The sequence below is a fragment of the Lucilia cuprina genome, chromosome 2, assembly GCF_022045245.1.
Source record: "Lucilia cuprina isolate Lc7/37 chromosome 2, ASM2204524v1, whole genome shotgun sequence".
NCBI classification, from domain to species: Eukaryota; Metazoa; Arthropoda; class Insecta; order Diptera; family Calliphoridae; genus Lucilia; species Lucilia cuprina.
In genome coordinates this window covers 36504659-36528046 of record NC_060950.1, presented here as the reverse complement: position 1 = coordinate 36528046, position 23388 = coordinate 36504659, and the positions used below count along the sequence as shown (strand labels likewise).

Genomic DNA, 23388 nt, shown 5'->3' with positions numbered 1-23388 from the left:
ATGTTTTTAGGTTCAATATTATAGAAAATTCGAAAAGTATTAGTAAAAGAACAAAAAAGTACCAGAGTATGCTTTTTCAATTTTCGTTCAATTGGGATACTGCGTGTTTAATTTTATGTTTATATATTCAATATTTTAGAAAGCTCTAAAAGTACCAGTACCAGTGAAGTACGAAAAAGTACCAAAGGACCTATTTTATTTAATTTCATGTTCCTAAGTTCAATATTATAGAAAATTCAAAAAGTACCAGAAAATATTCCAGTTTAAATTTTCATTCACTCAAGTCCCTGATTGCTTTTAAAGATTCTAATTAACTCCGGGCTCCACATGCTTAATTTCAGGTTTCTAGGATCAATATTATAAAAAAACAAAAAGTACCTTTTGAAGAACGAAAAAGTACCAAAAAGTGCCCTTTTATAGGTTTCTCACTTAATCCAGGCTCTAAACGCTTAATTTCATGTTTCTAGGTTCAATATTATAGAAAATTCAAATGTACCTTTTAAAGAACGGAAAAGTACCAAAAAGTCCCATTTTATAGGTCCTCACTTAATCCGGCTCTACATGCATAATTTCACGTTTCTAGGTTCAATATTATACAAAAATCCAAAAAGTACCTTTTGAAGAACGAAAAGGTTTCAAAAAGTCCCCTTTATATGTTCTCACTTAATCCAGGCTCTACATACTTAATTTCATGTTTCTAGGTTCAATATTATAGGAAATTCAAAAAGTACTTTTGAAGAACGAAAAAGTACCAAAAAGTCCCTTTATATATTCTCATTTACTCCGGGCTCTACATGCTTAATTTCATTTTTCTAGGTTAAATTTTATAGAAAACTCAAAAAGTACCTTTTGTAGAACGAAAAAGTACAAAAAGTCCGCTTTTATAGATTTCTCATTTACTACGTGCTCTGCATGCTTAATTTCATGTTTCTAGGATAAATATTATAAAAAACACAAAAAGCACCTTTTGAAGAACGAAAAAGTACCAAAAAGTGCCCTTTTATAGGTTCTCACTTAATCCAGGCTCCAAACGCTTAATTTCATGTTTCTAGGTTCAATATTATAGAAAATTCAAAATGTACCTTTTAAAGAACGGAAAAGTACCAAAAAGTCCCCTTTTATAGGTTCTCACTTAATCCGTGCTCTACATGGTTAATTTCACGTTTCTAGGTTCAATATTATACAAAAATCCAAAAAGTACCTTTTGAAGAAAGAGAAGGTTTCAAAAAGTCCCCTTTTATATGTTCTCACTTAATCTAGGCTCTACACACTTAATTTCATGTTTCTAGGTTAAATTTTATAGAAAACTCAAAAAGTACCTTTTGTAGAACGAAACAGTACCAAAAAGTCTCCTTTTATAGATTCTCATTTACTCCGGGCTCTACATGCTTAATTTCATGTTTCTAGGTTCAATATTATACAAAAATCCAAAAAGTACCTTTTGAAGAACGAAAAAGTACCAAAAGTCCCCTTTTATAGGTTCTCACTTAATCCATCCTCTACATACATAATTTCATGTTTCTAGTTTCAATATTATAGGAAATTCAAAAAGTACCTTTGAAGAACGAAAAAGTACCAAAAAGTCTCCTTTTATAGATTCTCATTTACTCCGGGCTCCACATACTTAATTTCATGTTTCTAGGTTCAATATTATAGGAAATTCAAAAAGTACCTTTTGAAGAACGAAAAAGTACCAAAAAGGTCCCCTCTTATAGATTCTCATTTACTTCGGGCTCTACATGCTTAATTTCTTTTTTTTAGGTTAAATTTTATAGAAAACTCAAAAAGTACCTTTTGTAGAACGAAAAAGTACCAAAAAGTCCGCTTTTTTAGATTCTCATTTACTACGTGCTCTACATGCTTAATTTCATGTTTCTAGGTTCAATATTATAGAAAATTCAAAAAGTACCAGTCGAAGTACGAAAAAGTACCAAAAAGTCCCCTTTTATAGATTCTCACTTACTTCGGGCTCTACATGCTTAATTTCATGCTTCTAGGTTTAATTTTAAAGAAAACTCAAGAAAATACCTGTGTAGAACGAAAAAGTACCGAAAAGTCCCTTTATTATTAATTTCATGTTTCGATTTCAATATCAAAGAAAACTCAAAAACTACCAGATGGAGAATGAAAAAGTACCAAAAAATATCACTTGGTACCAGGTTTCCAAATAACACCTGATTAGCATATTTAGTGTTTCTAAATCTAAAAATTGTATCTAAATTGGATCATTGTGTTTGAATAAAATCAAATTTCCAGTTTTTACCCCTTTTGGTACTTTTTTCCACCCATTAAAGAAATATAAATTCTATTCCAAAATGTTACAACATCGTAGTGGGAGCCCGTTATTACGTATTTATATGTATAAGTTAATAAACCAAAATCAATGTTTTATGAAAAAAGTACCAAAAATAGGTACAATTTTCACCCCTTAAACATCCGAATAACCAAAAAGTACTAAATTTATATTTTTATTTTTTCGTCAAGTTATGAAGGAGTCAAAAATATTGTTTGAATGTTCACTGGTTTAAAAGATACATGGGGTGCAAAAAAAAGTACCAAAATACAGTTTTTACCCGCTTATTCCCTAAAGGGGCCGAAATTGAAAAAAGTACCAGACACCTGTCCGCTTATTTTTTAAATGAACGATGATAAGCTTTAAATTATTTTTGTATCTTTTCTAGTTTAGGAGATATGAGGTTACCGATTTTACCCGTTTTTACCCTTTTTTACCCCCTAAACATTCGAATTTCCAAAAATCCCGTCTTAGTGGATCTATTTGGTGGGAGACCAACCCCCTGTCCAAATTTCAGCTCTTTAGCTTTAACCGTTTAGGCTGTGCGATGATGAATCAGTCAATCAGTCAGTCAGTCAGTAACGTTAGAATTTTATATATATAGATTATAGATTATAACGAAAATCAAACTATTGGTATTATAAATCCTGCCTTTAGTTATTGCCAAATTGTAATTCAAAAGTTAAAAAGGTTGTGAATAAAAAATTATCGTTGTTAGTTTGAACCGACTGAATTTAAAACGCATTTTTTAAATTGTCATTTCAAAGGTTAATACCCTACACCACTTTAGTGGGGAAGGTATATTGGGTTTTGGCTGATGTTTGTAACGCACAATAATATTGGTCCTATACCTACACCTTAAAGTATACCAATCGGCTCAGAATCATTTTCCGAGTCTGTCCGCCTAGGTTCATTATTTCACCTAGCCCCCATACCACTGAACCCCCGAATAGGGGTTGTAAACTTAGATTTTAATACAATGAAATTTGGCACATGAACTTCTATAGTATAGTAGACAAAATCTATTGAAAATGGTTAATACAACTGAACAACTGAACCCGCCGAGTAGGGCTTTAAGTTTTTAATTATGTTTAATATACTCGAATCTCGTCAAAACGCTACAAAACCAAGTTTTTTACTGGCCTTGATGACCCTCATAAAATTTATAAATATAGGGCCTCATTTTAAAAATAATGACACTGGACATTATGACACGCACACTTTATTAAATAAATCATAAGTTTTTATGTATTAGGGTGTCTTTTTTGTATCCCAACATTTTTCTAAAATTTAGAATTATGTTAATTTTTGCCCATATCTTGATATGAAAATCCGAGCTTATTTTATAAGTTTTTTTTAAGTAAGTTTGCGAATATAACGATACTTTTCGCTTAATTTTCATCAACATTTCTTTCATTTTTAGTAAAATTAAAAATTCATTTCAACTCTTTCGACTAAAAAAAAAATAAAAATTGTCCAACAAATTGAACATTTTTAAAAATTGCTATTTAAAATCAAATTTAATAATATCCAACCCATACTCCTCCTATTAAATGACACCCTAATTTTAGTTCGCTTAAATACAAAATTAAATTTTTTTAGCCATATCTACAACACCCACATTGGGTTGCATTTTGGAGAAATGTGCATTCATTTCTAAGAGAAATAAGAAACTTCTACATAAAACATGCCACACGTTTCGACAAAAATAGATTCTTAATAGTGATAACCCAACACACAATTTATAATTCACAAAAACATCTGTCAAAACTGACTTGTTATTGTCAGCGACCTATGTTTAGAGTTAATGGAACTGTCACTAAACTAGTGCTGTAACAGTTTTTTGGAGATATTAATGTAACACTTTTCATGAATGGGTTCAAAAAAACAAATTCACTGAAAATAATCCATGCCTAATAAACACACAAGAAAATGTCCTTCATTGTACGAATGCTTCATTGTTTCGCACCACGAAAAAAAGTATGAATGTATAGTCGAACATTACAGACCATGTAATAATCTTCACCAGTCAGTATGTTAAAAATTTGGATTATTTTTAAATAGCAACGCATTTAACCCTTTGGGACTGACAGACACCAGAAAAATTAGATTTTTCAATTTGTACCTTGTCAATAAACACTGTTTCACTTGCAATGTCGTGTCAAAGTTAAAGAAATATTATAATAAATTACAACCTAGACTCTTAAACAATAAACATAAATAGTTTAAGTAGGTTTCAAAAACACCACGTCAGTAAAATAGTTATAAAAAACCACTTCGGTCCCAGCAGGTTAATTTGCTTTTCCTTAATTTCCTAATAGTTTTAATTATTCTTAGAAATTTCGTTTTATACAACCCTTAATCTAGTCAAATTTTAAAATGATCGGGCCTCATTTGGCTCTAGTTCACATACAAAGTTCCCTTTATAAAATTCATTTATAAATAATAATATCGTTATGAAATTCTGTACGAATAAAATATACAAATATAAATCTATTGTACCTAGAGCTGACCCCATTTGCCCCTAGCTCCATATAAAGTCTCTTTCATAAAGGATGGTGTAAAGTAATATGTTAATATTGCCAGGCTTAATTTCACTAAAAATTTACGGAAAAAAATGTTACAAAGAGGTTTCGTAAATTTATTATACTCTACACCACTTTAGTGGAATTGTGCTGATGATTGTAACATACAAAATTATTCGTCTTAAGGCATAAAATCGGTCAGTTATTTCGCCTATACCCCATAAAACCGTACCCCCCGAATAGGCTCATAATTAAGTTAAATGTTATTTTATGTCAACAGAAGTCTGTAAAACTTAATTTTATAGAACTTTTAATGACATTACCGATTTTTGTAATAATCGGGCCTCATTTGACCCTAGTCCCATAAAAACTCCCCTCAGAAAAAGTCTAGAAGGTCAAATTAAACACTAATAACACTTTTAAGTTTTACATAAGTAACTTTGAAGTAGACGTGGATTGCTCTACCAATATTTATAAGGGTAGGCTTATATTTTCCCCCACTCCCCTTTGAGCCCTCTTGGAAAAATATTCTGGAATTAAGTTAAAAAACAAATCAAATGGTCGGCTATACCCGACTATACATTCATACTTGTTTAAATATAATTTCGTATTATACACAAAATGTTCGTAAATATTACGAAAAAGGTATTTTTTCGCTAAATTAAGAATGGATTATTTTTAAAGTATCAAGTCTATTATATATACTGCACTGAAAATAAGCCATGCTTAACTTAACAAAAAAAATTTGTAACTCTTTTTTTTCGTAATATTTAAAAAAAATTCGTTTATAATACGAAGTATTATTTAATCAAACCCTTTACTAGTTTTACGAAAGTAGGAAATACTTTTGTAAAATCATTTTCGTAAATTTAAACGAAATTAAAAATAATGATTTTAATCACATTATCACTAAATAAAACCACAACATTCTTTGTATATTACGAATCAATTTCGAAACATCGAAATAATCGTAAAATATACGACATTTTTCGTATACATATATTAGACATGGATTATTATTAAAATTTCATTTAATTCAAATTGTTCACTGGCACATATATTAAAAACAACTTTAAATACGATTCTAAAAATATATTCCTTTTGTAAAGATTTTCTTTTTAAATTAAAAACAAAATCACACAAACAAAAAAATAGATGTCATTTTCATTTAGTATTGAACGAATCTTCTCCGTGTTTAATTGTATTTACTTATTTTAGTTGACAAAATAAAAAACAACAAAAAAATTTTCACAGATTCACAAAGAGTATTTCGTCAATTAATGGCCACATTAATTGAAGTTTTCAATTTATTTTACGATTCTTTTAAAATAAGTACGTACGTTTGTTTGGATTTTATGTTTAGTTGCTGCTGTATTTTTTTTTCTATAAAAGTATAAAATGTAAAACAAATAAAATTAATTTGTTTTTTTTTTTTTGTCTTTTTTACTCCAATTCCATTTCCAGGTCAAATGTTGATGAAATGGTTCATATCGTCGCTACAAAACAATTGCAATCACTTGAGTGAACAGGATATTAGTATGTTAACACTTCAATATTGTAATAATTTAATCAATGTGGGTGTTTTGAAGCAAATTTCCGAGAAAAATGATTTGGAAACATTCAAGGTATGTAGTGGTGGTGGTACTTGTAACTAAACAATCAACAAATAATCGATACAAATAATAAAATATAAAAAAGGACAAAATCAAAACATTTTTATAGACAACCAACAGACATGCTAGACAATTTTGCATTTAATATTAATGGTTAAAATTTATGATTTGTAAAAACAGAAAAAAATGGATTTATTGACAACAATTGTTTGCTAAAAGTCCTTGAGACATAATATAAAGAAGTGTGTAAAATACAATTATATATACATATATATTGTATATTATACATTCATACATATTTAGAACCTCATAATATCGAGTAGAACATATTGTTTAATCGTCATGATTGCTAGGCTTTTGAACTCGTTACTTTAAATTATAAAAATTATATCGATCTAGACCAAAATTCCACAAGAAGTCTTATTCTTCAACTTAGTGTTCCCAAATGTTAAAAAAACTATTCAGATCTAGATTGAAAACACGTAAATTTCAAACACATTTCTAAAAGGTCCATGATACTTTTACAGGATTTAAACTCTAATTGTTTTCCTACGACTTAAAATATTTTTGGAAATGTGTCTATATTGAATTTGAAAATCTAGTTTGAATTGTAGATTCACTTTCATGTTTTTACTGATTTTTTCGGTATTACTTTAAATGGACTTGAATCTGAATTTTATAACTATTTTTTGGAAAAAACATGACAGCCATGATAACGAAAATCTTTTCAACGGAAAAGAGAGGCATATTACACCCTAACGGCTGTAAAAAAGCTATTAACTAGAAGATTTACTCTAGGACGTACAACGAGAATATCTGAATCTGTACTGACAGCAAACCTGCCATTAAATCTATATCTTGATTTTAAAGATTGTTGTGCTGTACTGAAAAAGACATCTGATGTCTTATGGATCGAAGCATGATCATTTTTCGGATAACATAACGTGGCCATAGAAGCAAATGGGTCGATACTATGTCAACTATCCCATAAACCTAATCATGTAAACCTTGTGCGCAAGGTACAGGATAATTGGATGAAATTTGGTACACACTCTTTTTTTGGATCAGGGACGAAGCCTATGGAAAATGGTTAAAATCGGTCAATTAGTTCGACTAGCCCCCATACAACCAAACCCTCTAAAAAAGGCCTTTAGGCTTATAAATAATTTATGTGATCTATTATGTCAACAAAAGTCGACAAAACTTAGTTTTATAGAACTTTAAAAGACACTACCGATATTTGATGGGGCTTCATTTTACCTTAGCCCCCATACAAACTCCCCTTCAGAAAATTACTTAAAGGTCAAAATCCACTTACAAACAACAGTAACACTTTAAAATCCTACATAAATAACTTTGAAGTAGACTTAACTTCCCAACATTTATAAGGATAGAACCATTTTTTCTCCCTACTCCCCTTGTAAAAAATCTTTTTTTTTTGGCAAAAAAATAAAAATATTCAGAAATAAAGTTGAAAAACAAATCAAATGCTTTATTTTTTTAAATAATCCCCATTTTTAACGTACTGACTAGTGTATCTTTGGTAAAATAGCACAACACGTATCAATTTACAATTATATCTAACATTTTAAAAGCTTGATGGAAGAAATATAATAAATAATCTGAGCCGATTGCTATACTTCAGGATGAGTGTAGAACTAATATTCTGAAAACATCAGCATTAAGCCTCACTTAAGGTGTATAGAAAAGAAATAACTTTATAAAGAATTGTAAGTAAAAAATTTTTGGAAAATTAAATAGCCAAGGTCCCGACGTTTATCCCCTATCTTTATACCCTACTTTTAATTAGTGGGAACGATATTATGCGTTTGTGCTGATGTTTGAAAAAAAACAAAAAATATTGAATATTTTGAATGGTTGAAACATAGCCCCATACAACCGAACTACCCGAATAAGGATTTAGAACTCAAAATTCTATTAAATGATCTAGTATTTCAACAGAAATTTGCAAATTTAGTTTTGGATGGACATTAATCGATAGTTTCCCTCAAAAAATGTTCACAATTCTTAATAAATACATTTTATAAGGATCGGCTCAAGCCTCATACTACCGGGCCTTCCAATTTGATCTTTAGCTCATGACTGTGTCAAATACGCTATTATCTTTCAAAAAATCGGCACAACTAAGTTTAATATGATTAATATATAACACTATCGATTATTGTAATGATCTGGCATCATTTGACCCTAGTGCCCAAAGACCCCTTAAGAAAATGATTTGAATGTCAAGTTTTCACTAATAAACACTAGTATCTCTTTGGAATCTTTAAATATTTTACTTTTTATTATGAGATATAAAATAATCCTAATACATATATTAATTTTACATATTCGTATCGTTATATTATATTGCATATGTATTTCATGTTTACCTTTTAGTAAAATAAGTTTAGTATGTTTATATAGATTAATAACATTATTCAATTTTACTAATTATAAATAAAATTTTGGTCATATACTATGTATACAAGGACTTCAATGTGTTTACTTAACTCCGTGAGTAAATATTTAATGAAAATTGTTTTCACAAGTGTTGAGTATTTAACTTTAACATTTATATTTATGTATTTATATTATCTATTAATATTAATTGTTAATGCTTGAATGTTTTTATTAAATAATGAAAGTAATAAACGTTATAGTTTATAGAAATTAAAGACAATGCATGTAACAATTGTTGTAAATTAAACGCTGTGAGCAATTTGCAAAAAAATCTCCTTTTTAATTTCCTTTACAAATCGATTACGAAAGAAAAATTTGCAAAAAAAAGATGTTCAGTTTGTTGCACTCTTTATTTAAATCTTATACGAAAATCAAATAGTGAAATTTGTAAGGAAAAATGTCCACATACATATACATATATAATATTTTTAGTTTAGTAATCCTTTACAAATGATTGGTATGTGAGTATATATTTAGTGTAACGATTTCTGACAGCATGAAATAGTCGAATGTGTTGTGATATTTTTTTTAACTTATATATTGCTTTAAAATCTTCATTAACTTGTTGAACGAAAAATTGAAAAATTCTCCTTTTCCGCTATAGAGGTTAAATCCAGTACATAAGTGACAGAACATGACCTAAAAGGATCGATGTAAAGCACAATATGAATATGAACTTGTCAATCTGCAATAAACCGTACTGTTGTTTTTGTAGTTAAAAAAAAATAAGAAATTAAATTTCCCATGATGCAGTTGTTGTCATTGCAACGAATTGGTCGACATCGGCATTAATTCTCATCAAACCATAAAATAGAACATAGACATTTCTTTTCGTATACTCGTAAAATACAAAAAAAGAACGGAAATTATGCAATAACCAGCCAAAGGATGCGGACAAAGCGGAAATGAATTGTATGGAGATTTAAAAAAGGAAGACAATGTCATTAGCCAAGATATTTAAATATGCATATTTGAGTATGTACGAGACAAATTGCTTTTGCTTTAAATTTCGTAGAAATTGCAAAACTTAATGTCTTATTAAGATTTAAAATTAAAATGGAGCAATATAAATACATTAGATCAACTTACAAAAAAAGTTTTGTCATTACATCGCTGGGTTATGGTCAAGTAAAGGCTGATCCTCATTAAAGTTGTTTGAGGGATATATGATTATAAAAAAAATCATTACGATACTAATGTTTGTAAGTGTGTCATTCTCTGAAAGGGGGTATATATCAGGCTTGGGGGTTGAATGATTCCATTTCAATTACATTTTCCGTATTTATGATTGAAACTTTATCAATTATTTTAAATTGTAACTGAAGTTTTGCAAATTACAATTATTTTTAATTAAAGTTTTTCAAATTACAATTACTTGTAATTCAAGTTTTGCTAATTACAATTAACTATTATTATAATTAAAACATTTTCAATGACAATTACTTGTAATTTTAAATTTTGTTCTTTATAATCACATGTCATTTTTATTAAGTGATACTCAAATTATAATTACAAGTAATTGGTAAATTAAATTACAATTACAAGTAATTGACAAAACTTTAATTGCAGTTACAACTAATTGTAATTGGTTATTGCTCAATTACATCCCATACCTGCAATATATTTAGGTTATGATTCAATGTTGCCCGATCTAATAAAAATTGGCTTATATAAAACTTAGTTGTACATTGCGTTCGGTTATATAGATCTAAGTAAAACAATTCTAATCAAAATGTTCCAAAAGTACTACGTGGTCAAAGTTTCATCGAATTATCCTCAGTTATATAAAAATCGTGTCGGTTTAAAAATATGAAGAAATATTAGAAATTTACGATTGCTGTATTGGGTCCGCCTAGACGCGTCTGTCTATTGAAGTTGTGCCCCTTTTAATGAATGAAACATTTTAGTTGTTAAAAAAAAACATAGTATTCACTGAAAACATTATCTTTTAATATTCTGAAACTCAATTTTCTTGACGTAATTCCTAAGAATTTTCCAGTCAGTGTTCATAGCTTTTCCTTATTCCAGTGTATCCACAGATTTTTGACAGATGAACTGAAATCGGTCTCGTCTTAATCTGCAAACACCTTGCCTCCTTAACTATCTCTTGGAAAATACCATCCGATCATAGAGCTTTATAGGGCACAAAACACTTGATTATCTTCTTAACAATGAGTGTTGTAGCAACCATCTCTGTATTGGCCTCTCAACATCGTTTCATATATGAGAGTTCATTAGGCGTTTCATTGTATTCTTTACATCCTCCAGCTTTCTGCCCATCCCATCGATCATAGATTCCGGTTGAATATGAGTTTTGGACAGACATTTTTTATATTTGATACGTCATTTGCGCTATCTATGTATTTATTCATAGAAAAGATTTCAGTAGTTTTCCGAAAGATTTTGTTGCAATGTAACCCGGTTAAATAATTTGCGAAGGTACTTCGCAAGGTTCCGGTTCTGCAATGTTACCCAGGATTTTTCTTGTCTGTCCTCGAACGATTTAACCAGGGCACTTGTAAACGTTTCAACTTTAGCATCTATATGGTCTTTATTTCGACATTAAAGAGAGTCTGTTCCTAAAAGGAGAGGCCCATATACATATAACCTTACCCCCATATGAGACCTTTAGTAGAAAATTTCTTTTTTGTCAAGAATTATTAAAAATATTCCTGAATTAAGTTTAAAAACGAAAATAATGCTTTTTTATTTAAAAAATAATCCACTTTTTCAACATACTCATTGGTGTAATGCACCATATGGTCGGCCATGCCCGACTACATATTAATATCTGTTATTTTATACGTCCACTATAAGTGATCCGACAATTTTCTTTTTAAAAAACATATCTGAGTTTTTAATTACACAATTATTTTAAGCAATTAAAAAGTATTTTGAAGTTTTTATTTTAATTCTTTTTCTCTATATTTCACCACATAAAGCAATTTATTGTAACGCATTAAAGTATTTTTTAATCTTATAATTTGTATTGTTGATTTTACTATCGTTCTGTATTTTTAAAAAATTGTGGTTAAAAACTAAAACAACTCTTTAAAAAAAGTATTAATAAATAACTATTTAAAAAAATAAAAGGTATTAATAAATATACAAATGGTTAATTATAAAAAATACCTTTAAATTGTATTAAAAAAAACGGGAAAACTAAAAATACTTTTAACGGGCAACCAAAAATACTTTTAACGGGCATTTTTTTCTAAATTGTCTCCCGGAGTTTCCTTTTACACATTCGCAATAAGTATTTTCAAACATAAAGACATATTGTAGAACACTTGAAATGATTACAAATAAATCAAGGTATCTGTCACAAACTTATACAAAGTCTAATCCCGGATTAACCTTTAATTGATTATAACTGCATGAAAGAGATTTTTGTTTATGTTACCATCGTTTTGTACTTCTACTTTCTTTTAATACATATAACAGATAAAATCAAAACTTTTTATGACACAAATTACTCTATTTTCTAATAAAACACACACATAGACTCTGCAGGGTTGGATAAACTAATAATTGTTCGTTTTTCTTTTAAAATAGTATAATTTTCAGAGCACTAAATTTTTCTTATATTATAAAATATGAAATATCCCAAAGAAATATACAAGAAATTTTTAACTCAAAGCCCAGAGTATTTTTTCGCTCTGTTATAATGTTTTGCAAATTTTTAAACACGATATCTGGAAAACATGAAGTGATGATGTGTAGAATACCATACATACGAAGCCACAGAAAAAAATTCTGGTCATGTCAACACTGCCAACCCTGTAATACCACATCTACAAACGCATTGAAACTTGTAAAGTTTAGCTTTGTTTTATTATTGTTATTCTTGTTCTTAAAACACTGATTTTGTATAGAGTGTGTGTATGTGTTTTTCCTTTTGTTGCTTTTGTGCTCCATAAACTCTAATCCGTATTGATCCACTAAAAGGAAAAACTCTTTTTAAACACTCATCGAGAACAATGCAAAAATATCGAAAGTTTTTTCATTAAAACAATTCAAGTGGATTAAAGAGGACTGACTATTAAGTGAGAAAAAGTCAGAGAGAGAGAGCGAAAAATGGGTGAATAAATGAATGTGAACGAACGTGCCTGTGTATTATCCTTGCGTATATTGAGTGTGTATTTCTGTAAAGGTACACACAAACATAGGTACATCTAAATGTATGTAAGTGTATGTGCAAATTGTTGTGTGAATGTCCTTATGTCAACTTTATTTAAGACAAAAAAAATAACGAAATAAACGGCAAAAGTTCATCTTGTTTTGACTTTCTTCGCTTTAGTGGATTTGTTAAAGTGACAAGTGCATTTTGTGGTGTGTTAAATTGAACGTTAGGGGAAGGATTTGAAATAAACTGACGGTTAAAACTACAAAGATGAAGAAGAACCACATATTTAAAGAAAACTAATTATGTGCTTAAGTGTTAAGAATAATAAAATCTTGTTTAAAATGAAAACGGTAAGGGTTTTGGGAAAGCAATTTTTTGGTAATAGTTTTCAAATCTATCAACGAAACTTTTCTAAAATGCTAAATAATATATTTACCAGAATAAATAATAATATTTATGTATGTATGTATATTTGTAAATTAATTTGCAAATTAGAATTACACTTACATTTGCTGTAAGTCTTAATTCAAAAAAGATCAACAGGGCACTTAGTTGCTATTTAGTCCTACTATACCCTTTGGCTTTATAAAAGTGTAATTAAACCAATTGTAGCTAATGCTTCAATAAAAAGGCTGTCGAAAAATTGCAAGATATTCCATCTATTGAAACATATCTGTAACTTACAATCGAACGACTCATAACTTTAGGAGAACTGGCCAAAAACATTGGATGTGCCTGATTGCATACCAGACACAGAATATGTCAGAAACTCTAAATTGGAGATCAAGTGGGCCTGGAGTTCTAAATCACCGTTTACCTAATCACAACACAAGCTTCCATACAAGCTTACCGACAGCCAGAAGGCAATTAGGCTGATATCAGTTGATAGAATTAAATCTAAGACCTATTGGATTCTAAAAAAGCTTTAACTATTTAGTCTCACTGAGGTAAGGTTTACATCATATGTGTACCAGGTCAATCAGGAGATGAAAGGGCAAATAAAACTGAATTAAAACTATGGATGAGACAATCCAGTAAGGCCTCTTGGAATAATAATAAACCGTGGGTAGAAGCACAGAGATCTTATGGGGCGACTCTGATGAGAGCAAGACGAGAAATCTTAAAATAAGCAAGTCTAAGATTAGTATGATGGAATGTATTCTGAGTAGACACACAGGGTTACGGGCACACCTTTATAAATTTGGATGTGCGGATTCGTTTAGTTTAGTTTAGGAGTTATAACCTAAAACGTAATTTAAAGCAAGTTCTTTATACTAAATCATATGAAATCATTGGATTCGATTTCAATTGATATGAATAATTACATATATCTCATAAACTACTGATATGATTTAAATGAAATGTACATTTTGTATTAACAATTTTTAATATTTGTTAGATCATTTGCCTCGGAAACGTTTTTTCTCACGATCTCTGAAACATATTTTTGAAATTTGGTCCTATAAGGTGCCGTGGTTCCTGAGTACATCGATTACGAACAAGCATTGCTCTTTTATTTATATAGAAGTGGAATTTGTAGGGTCGATATGAAATTTTCAAATGATCGAAACATTCATTCACAATACAAATCAACAATGTTTGTGAAACAATCAATCTAAAAAGGATACATTGAATCCTTGTAAAACTACTGGAAAAACTTGATAAATACATCCAGATATTAAGTGTGTTTACTTTTGTATGATACTTGAATTAGTGTTTTTGATGATTTGACAAATTTCCTGCTACAACCAACAACTAATATAAAAATAAAACTTTGAAGTTCTTTTATTATCCATTTGCACTGTTGTTGAATTCCAGTAAGTGGTATGGAATGCGTTGAAAATAACATAAGAATCCTTAAACTGGTTTGTTTACGCATTTTTACCGCTTGAGTGAATCATATGCTTATGTAATTACACATACAATCAGTATTTATTTATGTATGTATTTTCAATTCATATACTAATTCAACAACAGTTATTTCAACATTTCATTAATATTGATATATTTGTTTAGGGTTTAAGAAGTCGGCTCTATTTTCCCGGAAATGTTTTAAAACGAAACGTTTAAATTTGTTCCTCTAGATCCGGTTCTCATATATATTGTTGGCTGTCTTCCAAAACGTATCAATATAAGGATTAAACACAATTCCATTGCGGTATTTAAATCTTGTAAACATGTAAAGTTTCACAAAGAAGTTTATTTTCACATCCTAAATGAAGATGTTTAGGCGTTATGAAACACACTACCTTGTTTATACACAATACAACTGACGTTTTGGAAGTCAGCAGTTTTTTTGGCAAAACATTATACCCACTATAACTTAGTGAACAGTTTCCTATTTAATTAATTCTAAATCAGGCCCTATTAAAACAAGTTCGTCTACAACCGCTTTTACTAAAATCGGTATCAGTTTACAACGTTTATCAGTTTTACAACGTGATAATTATGTAAACTGGATCCATTGAAAGAATGACAACAAGATGTCCTTACTTTATCAATTCTACAATAGATTCCACTGAAACTGGTCCCCCTAGAACCGCTTCCACCTGAATTCGTTGTTGCCAAGTTTTACCACTGAATCTACAAAGAAGTTACACTTATCGTTGTAAATTCAAAAAAAGCGGACAGGTGTTTGGTACTTTTTCGAAATTCGGTACATTTTAGGAGTAAATTGGTTAAAACTGTATTTTGGTACTTTTTTTGAGCCTTATGTACTTTTTAACCAGTGTGCACAGAAATTCAATTTAGATCACATTCGTACCTTATTGAAAAAATACGAATATAAGTGTGGTACTTTTGGAAAATTTGGACATTTAAGGGGTAAAAATCTTACTTGTTTTTAGTACTTTTTTAAAACATTGTTACTTATTTATTGCTTTGTCTATATGAATATATATTTATAGGCTCCCACTATGATGTTGCATTTTTTAGAATAAAAATTTTTTTACATCACTAGGAAGAAAAAAAAGTACCAAAAGTGGCGTAAAAATAGGAATGTCGGATTTCAAGCATTACATATTCCGCATATTTGAAGTAATATAAGAGTTAGAGTCCTCAGAAAAAGTGGTCGGATTATCATTAGGGGGCGTGACATTCCCATATAAATGAAATACAAACAAGTGAGTAAGAGTGTTATATTCGGCCATGCCGAATCTTATATACCCACCATCAAATCATTCATGTTTATGTAGAATTTTACTGATGTACTTACATTTTTGGGTCAGTAATATGTCTTAAAGTCATTTTCAGAAGGGGACCTTGGTAAGGTCAATTATAAATCCATTTTCGTTAAATTTATGAAAATGATTTTGTTTCCTATAAAACTTTTTTATGTCGAATTTTATTGCTTTATATATATGTTATGAGCAGATATGTTATGAGCAGATATGAGCATACATCTCTTAGCGATAAAGTTATTTTCTGAAGGGGGCATTTTAATAGGGATAGGAGAAAACGTGAACCGATATTCTTACTTTCAATAAGGATCGATCCTTATAAAATTTGATAGGGAGATTTTGGCTCGCACGAAACTTGTGTATGTAAAATTTTGTAGTAATGAGCGTTGAATTCGTCGTCTAAAGGGCACATTATTAGGGGGTTACATAATAATGGACTCATCATATAATAATGGACTCATTTAAGAAAATGATTTTAGTTCCCATAAAACTTTTATATGTCGAATATTATTGTTATATATATGCTTCTTAAGGTAGATATGAGCATTAAAGTCGTTTTCTGAAAGGGACCTTATAGGTGGGATAGGGTCAATTATGTATAGGGTCAATTATCCTTATAAAATTATGAGACCATAAAACATGTTTGTGCCGAATTTCACCGCTATTGATGCTTCTCTTAGCCAGTTATGAGCGACAAAGTCAATTTTTGAAGGGGTCTTTATATGGGGGGTAGGGTCAATTATGAACCGATCCTTATAAAATTCTACGAAAAGATTTATGTCCCCATAAAACATGTTTGTGCCGAATTACACCGCTATTGATGCTTCTGTTAGTCAGTTGTGAGCGATAAAGTCATTTTCTGAAGGGTACTTTGTATGGGGGGTAGGGTCAATTATGGACCGATCCTTATGAAATTCTATGAACAGATTTATGTCCCTATAAAACATGTTTGTGTCGAATTTCACTGCTATTGATGCTTCTCTTAGCCAGTTATTGGCGATAAAGTCATTTTCTGAAGGGGACTTTATATGGGGGGTAGGGTCAATTATGGACCGATCCTTATAAAATTCTACGAAGAGATTTATGTCACCATAAAACATGTTTCTGCCGAATTATACCGCTATTGATGCTTCTGTTAGTCAGTTGTGTCATTTTCTGAAGGGTACTTTGTATGGGGGGTAGGGTCAATTATGGACCGATCCTTATGAAATTCTATGAAAAGATTTATGTCCCCATAAAACATGTTTGTGCCGAATTACAGCGCTATTGATGCTTTTGTTAGTCAGTTATTGGCGATAATGTAATTTTCTAAAGGAGGCCTTATATGGGGGCTAGGCGAAATCGTGGACCGATATTTCCCATTTTCAATACCAAACAAACTGGATCAACTATAAGTATCTGTGCAAAATTTCAGCTCGCTAGCTACATCCGTTTGGACTCTATCGTGTTTTCAACAGACAGACAGACAGACGGACAGACGGGCGGACATGGCTAGATCGTCTTAGAATCTAATAAGGACCCAGAATATATATACTTTTATGGGTCTTAGACGAATATTTCAATGTGTTACAAACGGAATGACAAAAACAATATACCCCCCATCTTTTTTGATGGTGGGTATAAAAATCGTTAATCTTGGAAACTATTACTTGTTTTTTTTTTCGAAAAACACTTCACCTTGCTTTCAAAATACTTTCGTAAAATTTTTTAAAAATACAAAAATTATTGATATGAAAAAATAAGTGAAGTCAGGGGAAGGGATTTACACAATAACCCCCATAATTATATTACATTTGTATGTATCAATTCATTATCATTAGATAACTCAAACCGTACTTTGAGACATAGTCATAAATTAGATAAATACCGTTCAGACAGAAGTTTTAATATCCCAATTTATGACGAGAGAAATTGATTGTCTATCCTCAAGTGGTACTAATTAGGAAAGCGTTTATTTGTGTATAAATATAATATTTACACAATTGTTGTTTTAATATTAAAATGTATATCATACGATTGGATTTGGTTAAGCGTTGATTACAAATTTACCAAAATTATCCGATTTATATATAAATATGTTTGAAAAAGTTTTAAAACTATACTCCAAAATATGTTAATATTGCTATATCTCTCTTAATATAATCGTTTGGTTAAACTCCATGAGAATATGTATTACATTTCACTTATGATAAAAGATAACAATTCTGTTAAATACAGTGAAGTAGCTATTACTTAATTTTGGAAAAAATCTTTACAATTTTCGTAATTGCTTTGGTGTCATAGGACAAAAAGACACATATTTAATTAGAAATGAGAATGCAAATTATTTTACTTTAACTATCTCAATTACAGCCATTCCAAATGTACCAATGGACACACACTGAAGCACCTACAACATCGCAACCACACACACCTGGAAAATTGGATAAAGTCACATCATGGCCGTACTGCAGCACCCCCACTTCAGCAGTGTCACGCATACCAAAAGCCATTCAGGTGGATACGCCACAGTCCGATAGAGACAGTGGCTTTATGCAAATGCTAAGAAAACGATTATTAACTTGTTCCACCATAGCAGAGGTACATGCTGTGGTCAATGACATGCTGTCTGTGGGTGAACCATTAAGGCGGCCTTCAAAACGTTGTGTGTTATTGACTGATCTATTAAATGCCAGTGAAGCGACAGTATATCAATATGAGAAGAACAGTAGTACAGATGCAAGTTCAGGATGTGAGAGTGGAGTTCAGGAAGCTGGAGTACAAACAGAAGAAGCGTTATCGCAGGCGATAACAGAGTTTGTATGCAGTAAATGTAAAAATTCTCAAGAAAATTTGCAGCATCATGAGATATTGAGGTGTGATAAAGAAGTGCAAGTTTCTCTAAGTAGCGAATCTGATGAAATTAATTCAAATCAATTAAAGCCGGATATACATCCTCCACAACCAATTGGGAATCAAGCAGCACCGCCACCTCCTCCTCCACCACCTCCACCATATGTGGCTCCTCCTCCACCGCCACCACCACCAGCTCCATCGTCAACCTCACTTTTACCGCCACCACCTCCTCCCCCTCCTCCTGGTATAGCTTCAGCTGGACCCCCACCTCCTCCGCCCCCTGGTTCCTCAATAGCAACTACTGGACTTACGCTCAATACATCTGCAGTTCCTCCTCCACCACCACCAGGTGCCGCAAAAACGCCAGCAACATCAACGCCAGCCCCTCTACCGAATCCAGCTGAAGGAGGTTGGTTCAAACAAGCAAATAGTAAGTATATTTCCCTAAGATCCCTATCTAAACTAACTATCAGTAATTGCTCCAACTGCCCCCACATTAGCGTTACGTAAGACTGCCGTTAATCCTCCAAAGCCCATGAAGCCTCTATACTGGACTCGTATAGTAACACAGCCTCCGCCACCTAAACCTCCAAAGCCCATTGCCGCTATAGTTCCTGTCACCGGTGACACCACTGACTCTTCAACACCCAGCACTTCTCCAGATGAACCAATTCTTTCTGAATCGCCTGCAGCGCCTAAAGAAATTTGGCAAGAAATCGATGAAACTAATCTCGATAATATTGACGAGTTCACAGAATTATTTTCTCGAGAAGCGGTCGTACCCAAAGTAGTACCGAAAATTAAGACCGAAGTGCGTGTAAGAGCGGTTAAGGTACTCGACTGTAAAAGATCCCAAAATGTAGGAATTTTGCTTCGGAGTTCTCATGTCGACTTTTGCGAAATCGAGCATGCTATATATCATGTTGACACCTCTGTAGTTAGCCTGGAAACCCTACAACAAATCAACAAAAATAAGGCAACAAATGAAGAGTTGGAACGCATTAGGGACCAAGGTGATGCACCTCTTGATGAACCAGAACAGTTTCTATTGAAAATCTCGCAAATATCCATGTTCACCGAACGCATATCGTGCATGGTATTCATGGCTGAATTTGAAGAAACTGCCACTGTTATAGAGCGCAAATTGGAAGTTGTGAAGCAATTATCACAATTTCTGATGGAAAGCGAGGAACTTAAATTAATATTTGCAATTATACTAACTTTGGGTAATTATATGAACGGCGGCAATCGTCAGCGTGGCCAAGCCGATGGTTTCACTTTGGAAATTTTAAGCAAATTAAAGGATGTTAAATCCAAGGATTCTCAAACAACGCTATTACACTTTATTGTCCGTACATATATTGGTAGAAAGCGAAAAGATGGCGTACAGTTATTGGAAATACCGTTGCCAATACCAGAACCATCGGATGTGGAGAGGGCAACTCAAGTGGATTTTGATGAGGTCAAAGGACAAATATCAAAGTTAAATGATCAATTAAATGGTTAGTATGCACAACAATTCAATAAATTTCCAAAACTAATATTTGTTATATAATTTATTTCAGCTAAGAAACGTATTACAGACGCTGTTATCATGCATTCAACTCCCCAAAATATGGAACCTTTCAAATCCAAAATGGAAGTATTTTTAAAAAATTCTTCCAAAGAAATCGGAAAACTATTCAATGAATTGGACGAATGTCGTGAAGTATTTGTAGAAACTATGAAATTTTATCATTATGCTCCCAAATCCGGCACTTTGGAGCAGTGTACACCCAATAAATTCTTCGAACACTGGACCAATTTTACAAATGATTTTAAGGAAATTATGAAAAAAGAAATTGCCGTATTGTGGAATGAGTTGTAAGTATTCTGGAAAGCCGTTGAAAAAAAAAACCCGTTAATAATATTCAATTACTTTCAGACTGAAAAAATCGAAAGATGTACAAACGCGCAAAACAGCTAAAACTACAAAAGTGAAACCGGGTTGCCTAAAAGAACGTATTATGCGTCTAAATAAAAAATAAATAAAAATCATTGTTATTTATTTCTTCATACTGACTATTTTACCAATATTATTTTCTATTAATTTAATGCCTTGAAATCAACAAAAGTAAAGAATGAAGCACATTTTACTTGACTTCCTTTTTTGTCTACCGCTAGACGGATGGCTGAATGAAGGATTCCTGCTGACTACAGATCAATGAAACTGCGTTATTAATGTTTAAGTTAAATTATTTTCGATGAAATCACTTGAAAATAAAATGTTCTATTTTTTGTATTTTTTTATTATTTAGAGCATTTAATGGTTGTTATCCCCTAAAAACTAAAAAAATTTTGTATTTATTTCTAATGCTTTAATCCTTATATGAAATTTTCGCTGAAATAAAAGAATATTTAAGTTAAAACAAGCACAATGTACCAGAAAAGTGGAAATAGATACGATCAATCAGGATGCTGCATGTTTAATTCTAGGATTAATATTAAAGAAGATTCGAAGAGTATGAGTTGCTGAAGAAAAAAGTACCAAAAGTTTAGTCTTATAAATTTTCATCTGAAATACAAATGGGCGTAACAACTAAAAAAATATAATTTTTCTAGTAAATTTCTTCATTTAATGGACAAAAAAACATTCAAATTAATGTATTAAATTATTGCTTCAACATTTATTTCAATCAACTAATAACAACGCACATGTTTTTCAATTTTGAGCAGATAAACGTATTGAACATTTTGCTGATAAATTTCTGTTTTCTAAGAACTTTAATTTTCAACTAGCTCCTTAACTAACATTTATTTGTTAGATCCAAATCCTCTACCACCACCATCAGTGGTGATAGAGGGTATATATATAACTTTGTCATTCCGTGTGTAACACCAAGAAATATTCATCTGAGACCAAACAAAGTATATATATTAGGGTATTCAATTATTCGGGTCTTTGTCTTATTCGGTTTATTCGACAAATAATTATTTGAGGTTTTACGTTAGCCGGTTAATAATCGGACAATTAAAAATTATTCGGTTATTCGAATAAAAGGAAATTAGATGTTTTTATTGCTTTTAACAATAATTTTCTTCATATACACCCTGTAACAATCTTGAAAAAAACATTCACAAATGGAAAAGTGTGAATGATAAGCATGTGAAAATAGATTACACTTATAGAATTGCGTATTCCGATTTGTATGTCCTAATAAAAGGATTTTAAAGTTTAAAGGACTACAAACGAATATTTAAAATATTTATATGTATTTTATAATGCTAATATTGGTATCAAATGAAAGCACATTCTATCTATATTATTTACCTGTCTCACTTAGAGAAAAAAACGAAAAATAAATTAAATTTAAAATGGTTTAATTTTCGACTCAAAAACTTTTAACTACTTTTTGAGACAAATTATCTCTAAGATTTCCAATTCTTTCTTGATGATTTGAAATAAGTTATATTATTTCGGAGCAGAGCTTTATTTGAAATTAATATTAATACCAACTTTTTAATATAAATTTAAAATTCCATCTTTTGAAATTGGATGTCTTTTAAACTTTAAAGTCCTTTTACAGGAGCATAAGAGCTGATTATGAAAAACTGAGTACACAGAGTTAATACTAATGGTCCACAGTTTCCTGTACGCATAGATTTTTTCATGTTTGAAAATAACTTTTGCACGGTTTATAAACAAAAATATTATTTTCACATCTTTCACTCCAATTCTTGTTTAGTTTTTTATCAAATACTAGAAATTATTCCTGTTTATGTGAAATGCTTTTCTATATAAAGAAACGAGTTCTAGAATTCATACGTTCCATTGAACACTAGTTCAACTATAACTGTTGCTGAAAACTTATTAGAAATACTTAAGAACAAAACAATGTTCTCAAAAAAAAACTGGTTTTAAAAATAAAAGCGAAATAATTTCTTTTCAAAAATCATAAAATAAATTTTCTTTATTATAGAAAATTGATTAAGAAAAGAAGAAAATTTATTATAAAAATATTAAATTTTGTAGAAAATACATATTAATTTTACTGCTAAATAGTAAGTTTTTCTTGATCGGTTAATTGATAAAAATTATTCGCTTTATTCGTTATTTGAAATTTGACAATTTTTATTTATTCGAACGATTAATCGTCAGAAATTAATCGATTAACCGAACGACGATTAATTGTTTGAATACTCTAATATATATTCTGGGTCCTTATCAAATTCTGTTTCGATTTAGCTATGTCCGTCTGTCTGTGTAAAACACGCTCACGATAAAACGAAGCAATAGAATTTAACCAAATTCACCCAAAATGTTCTTCGTTTTCCTAAGTTGTTTGGTATTGAAAATGGGCAAAATCGGTTCACA

General features: G+C 30.7%; 1 protein-coding gene across 8 annotated transcripts in view; it reads left to right on the top strand.

Moving 5' to 3' along the window:
• Positions 1-21335, top strand: part of LOC111674912 (protein cappuccino) — a 117625-nt gene extending 96290 nt beyond the window's left edge. For 7 of the 8 annotated variants that reach the window (XM_046947223.1, XM_046947234.1, XM_046947230.1 and 4 more), the window contains 5 exons: positions 6283-6443; positions 18552-19464; positions 19508-20536; positions 20600-20897; positions 20959-21335. In XM_046947223.1, coding sequence (XP_046803179.1) covers positions 6283-6443; positions 18552-19464; positions 19508-20536; positions 20600-20897; positions 20959-21061 — 2504 coding nt within the window. In that variant the 3' untranslated portion in view covers positions 21062-21335. The remainder of the gene's footprint in view (positions 1-6282; positions 6444-18551; positions 19465-19507; positions 20537-20599; positions 20898-20958) is intronic. The other variant, XM_046947224.1, reaches the window with a different exon arrangement.
• Positions 21336-23388: the final 2053 nt, after the last annotated feature.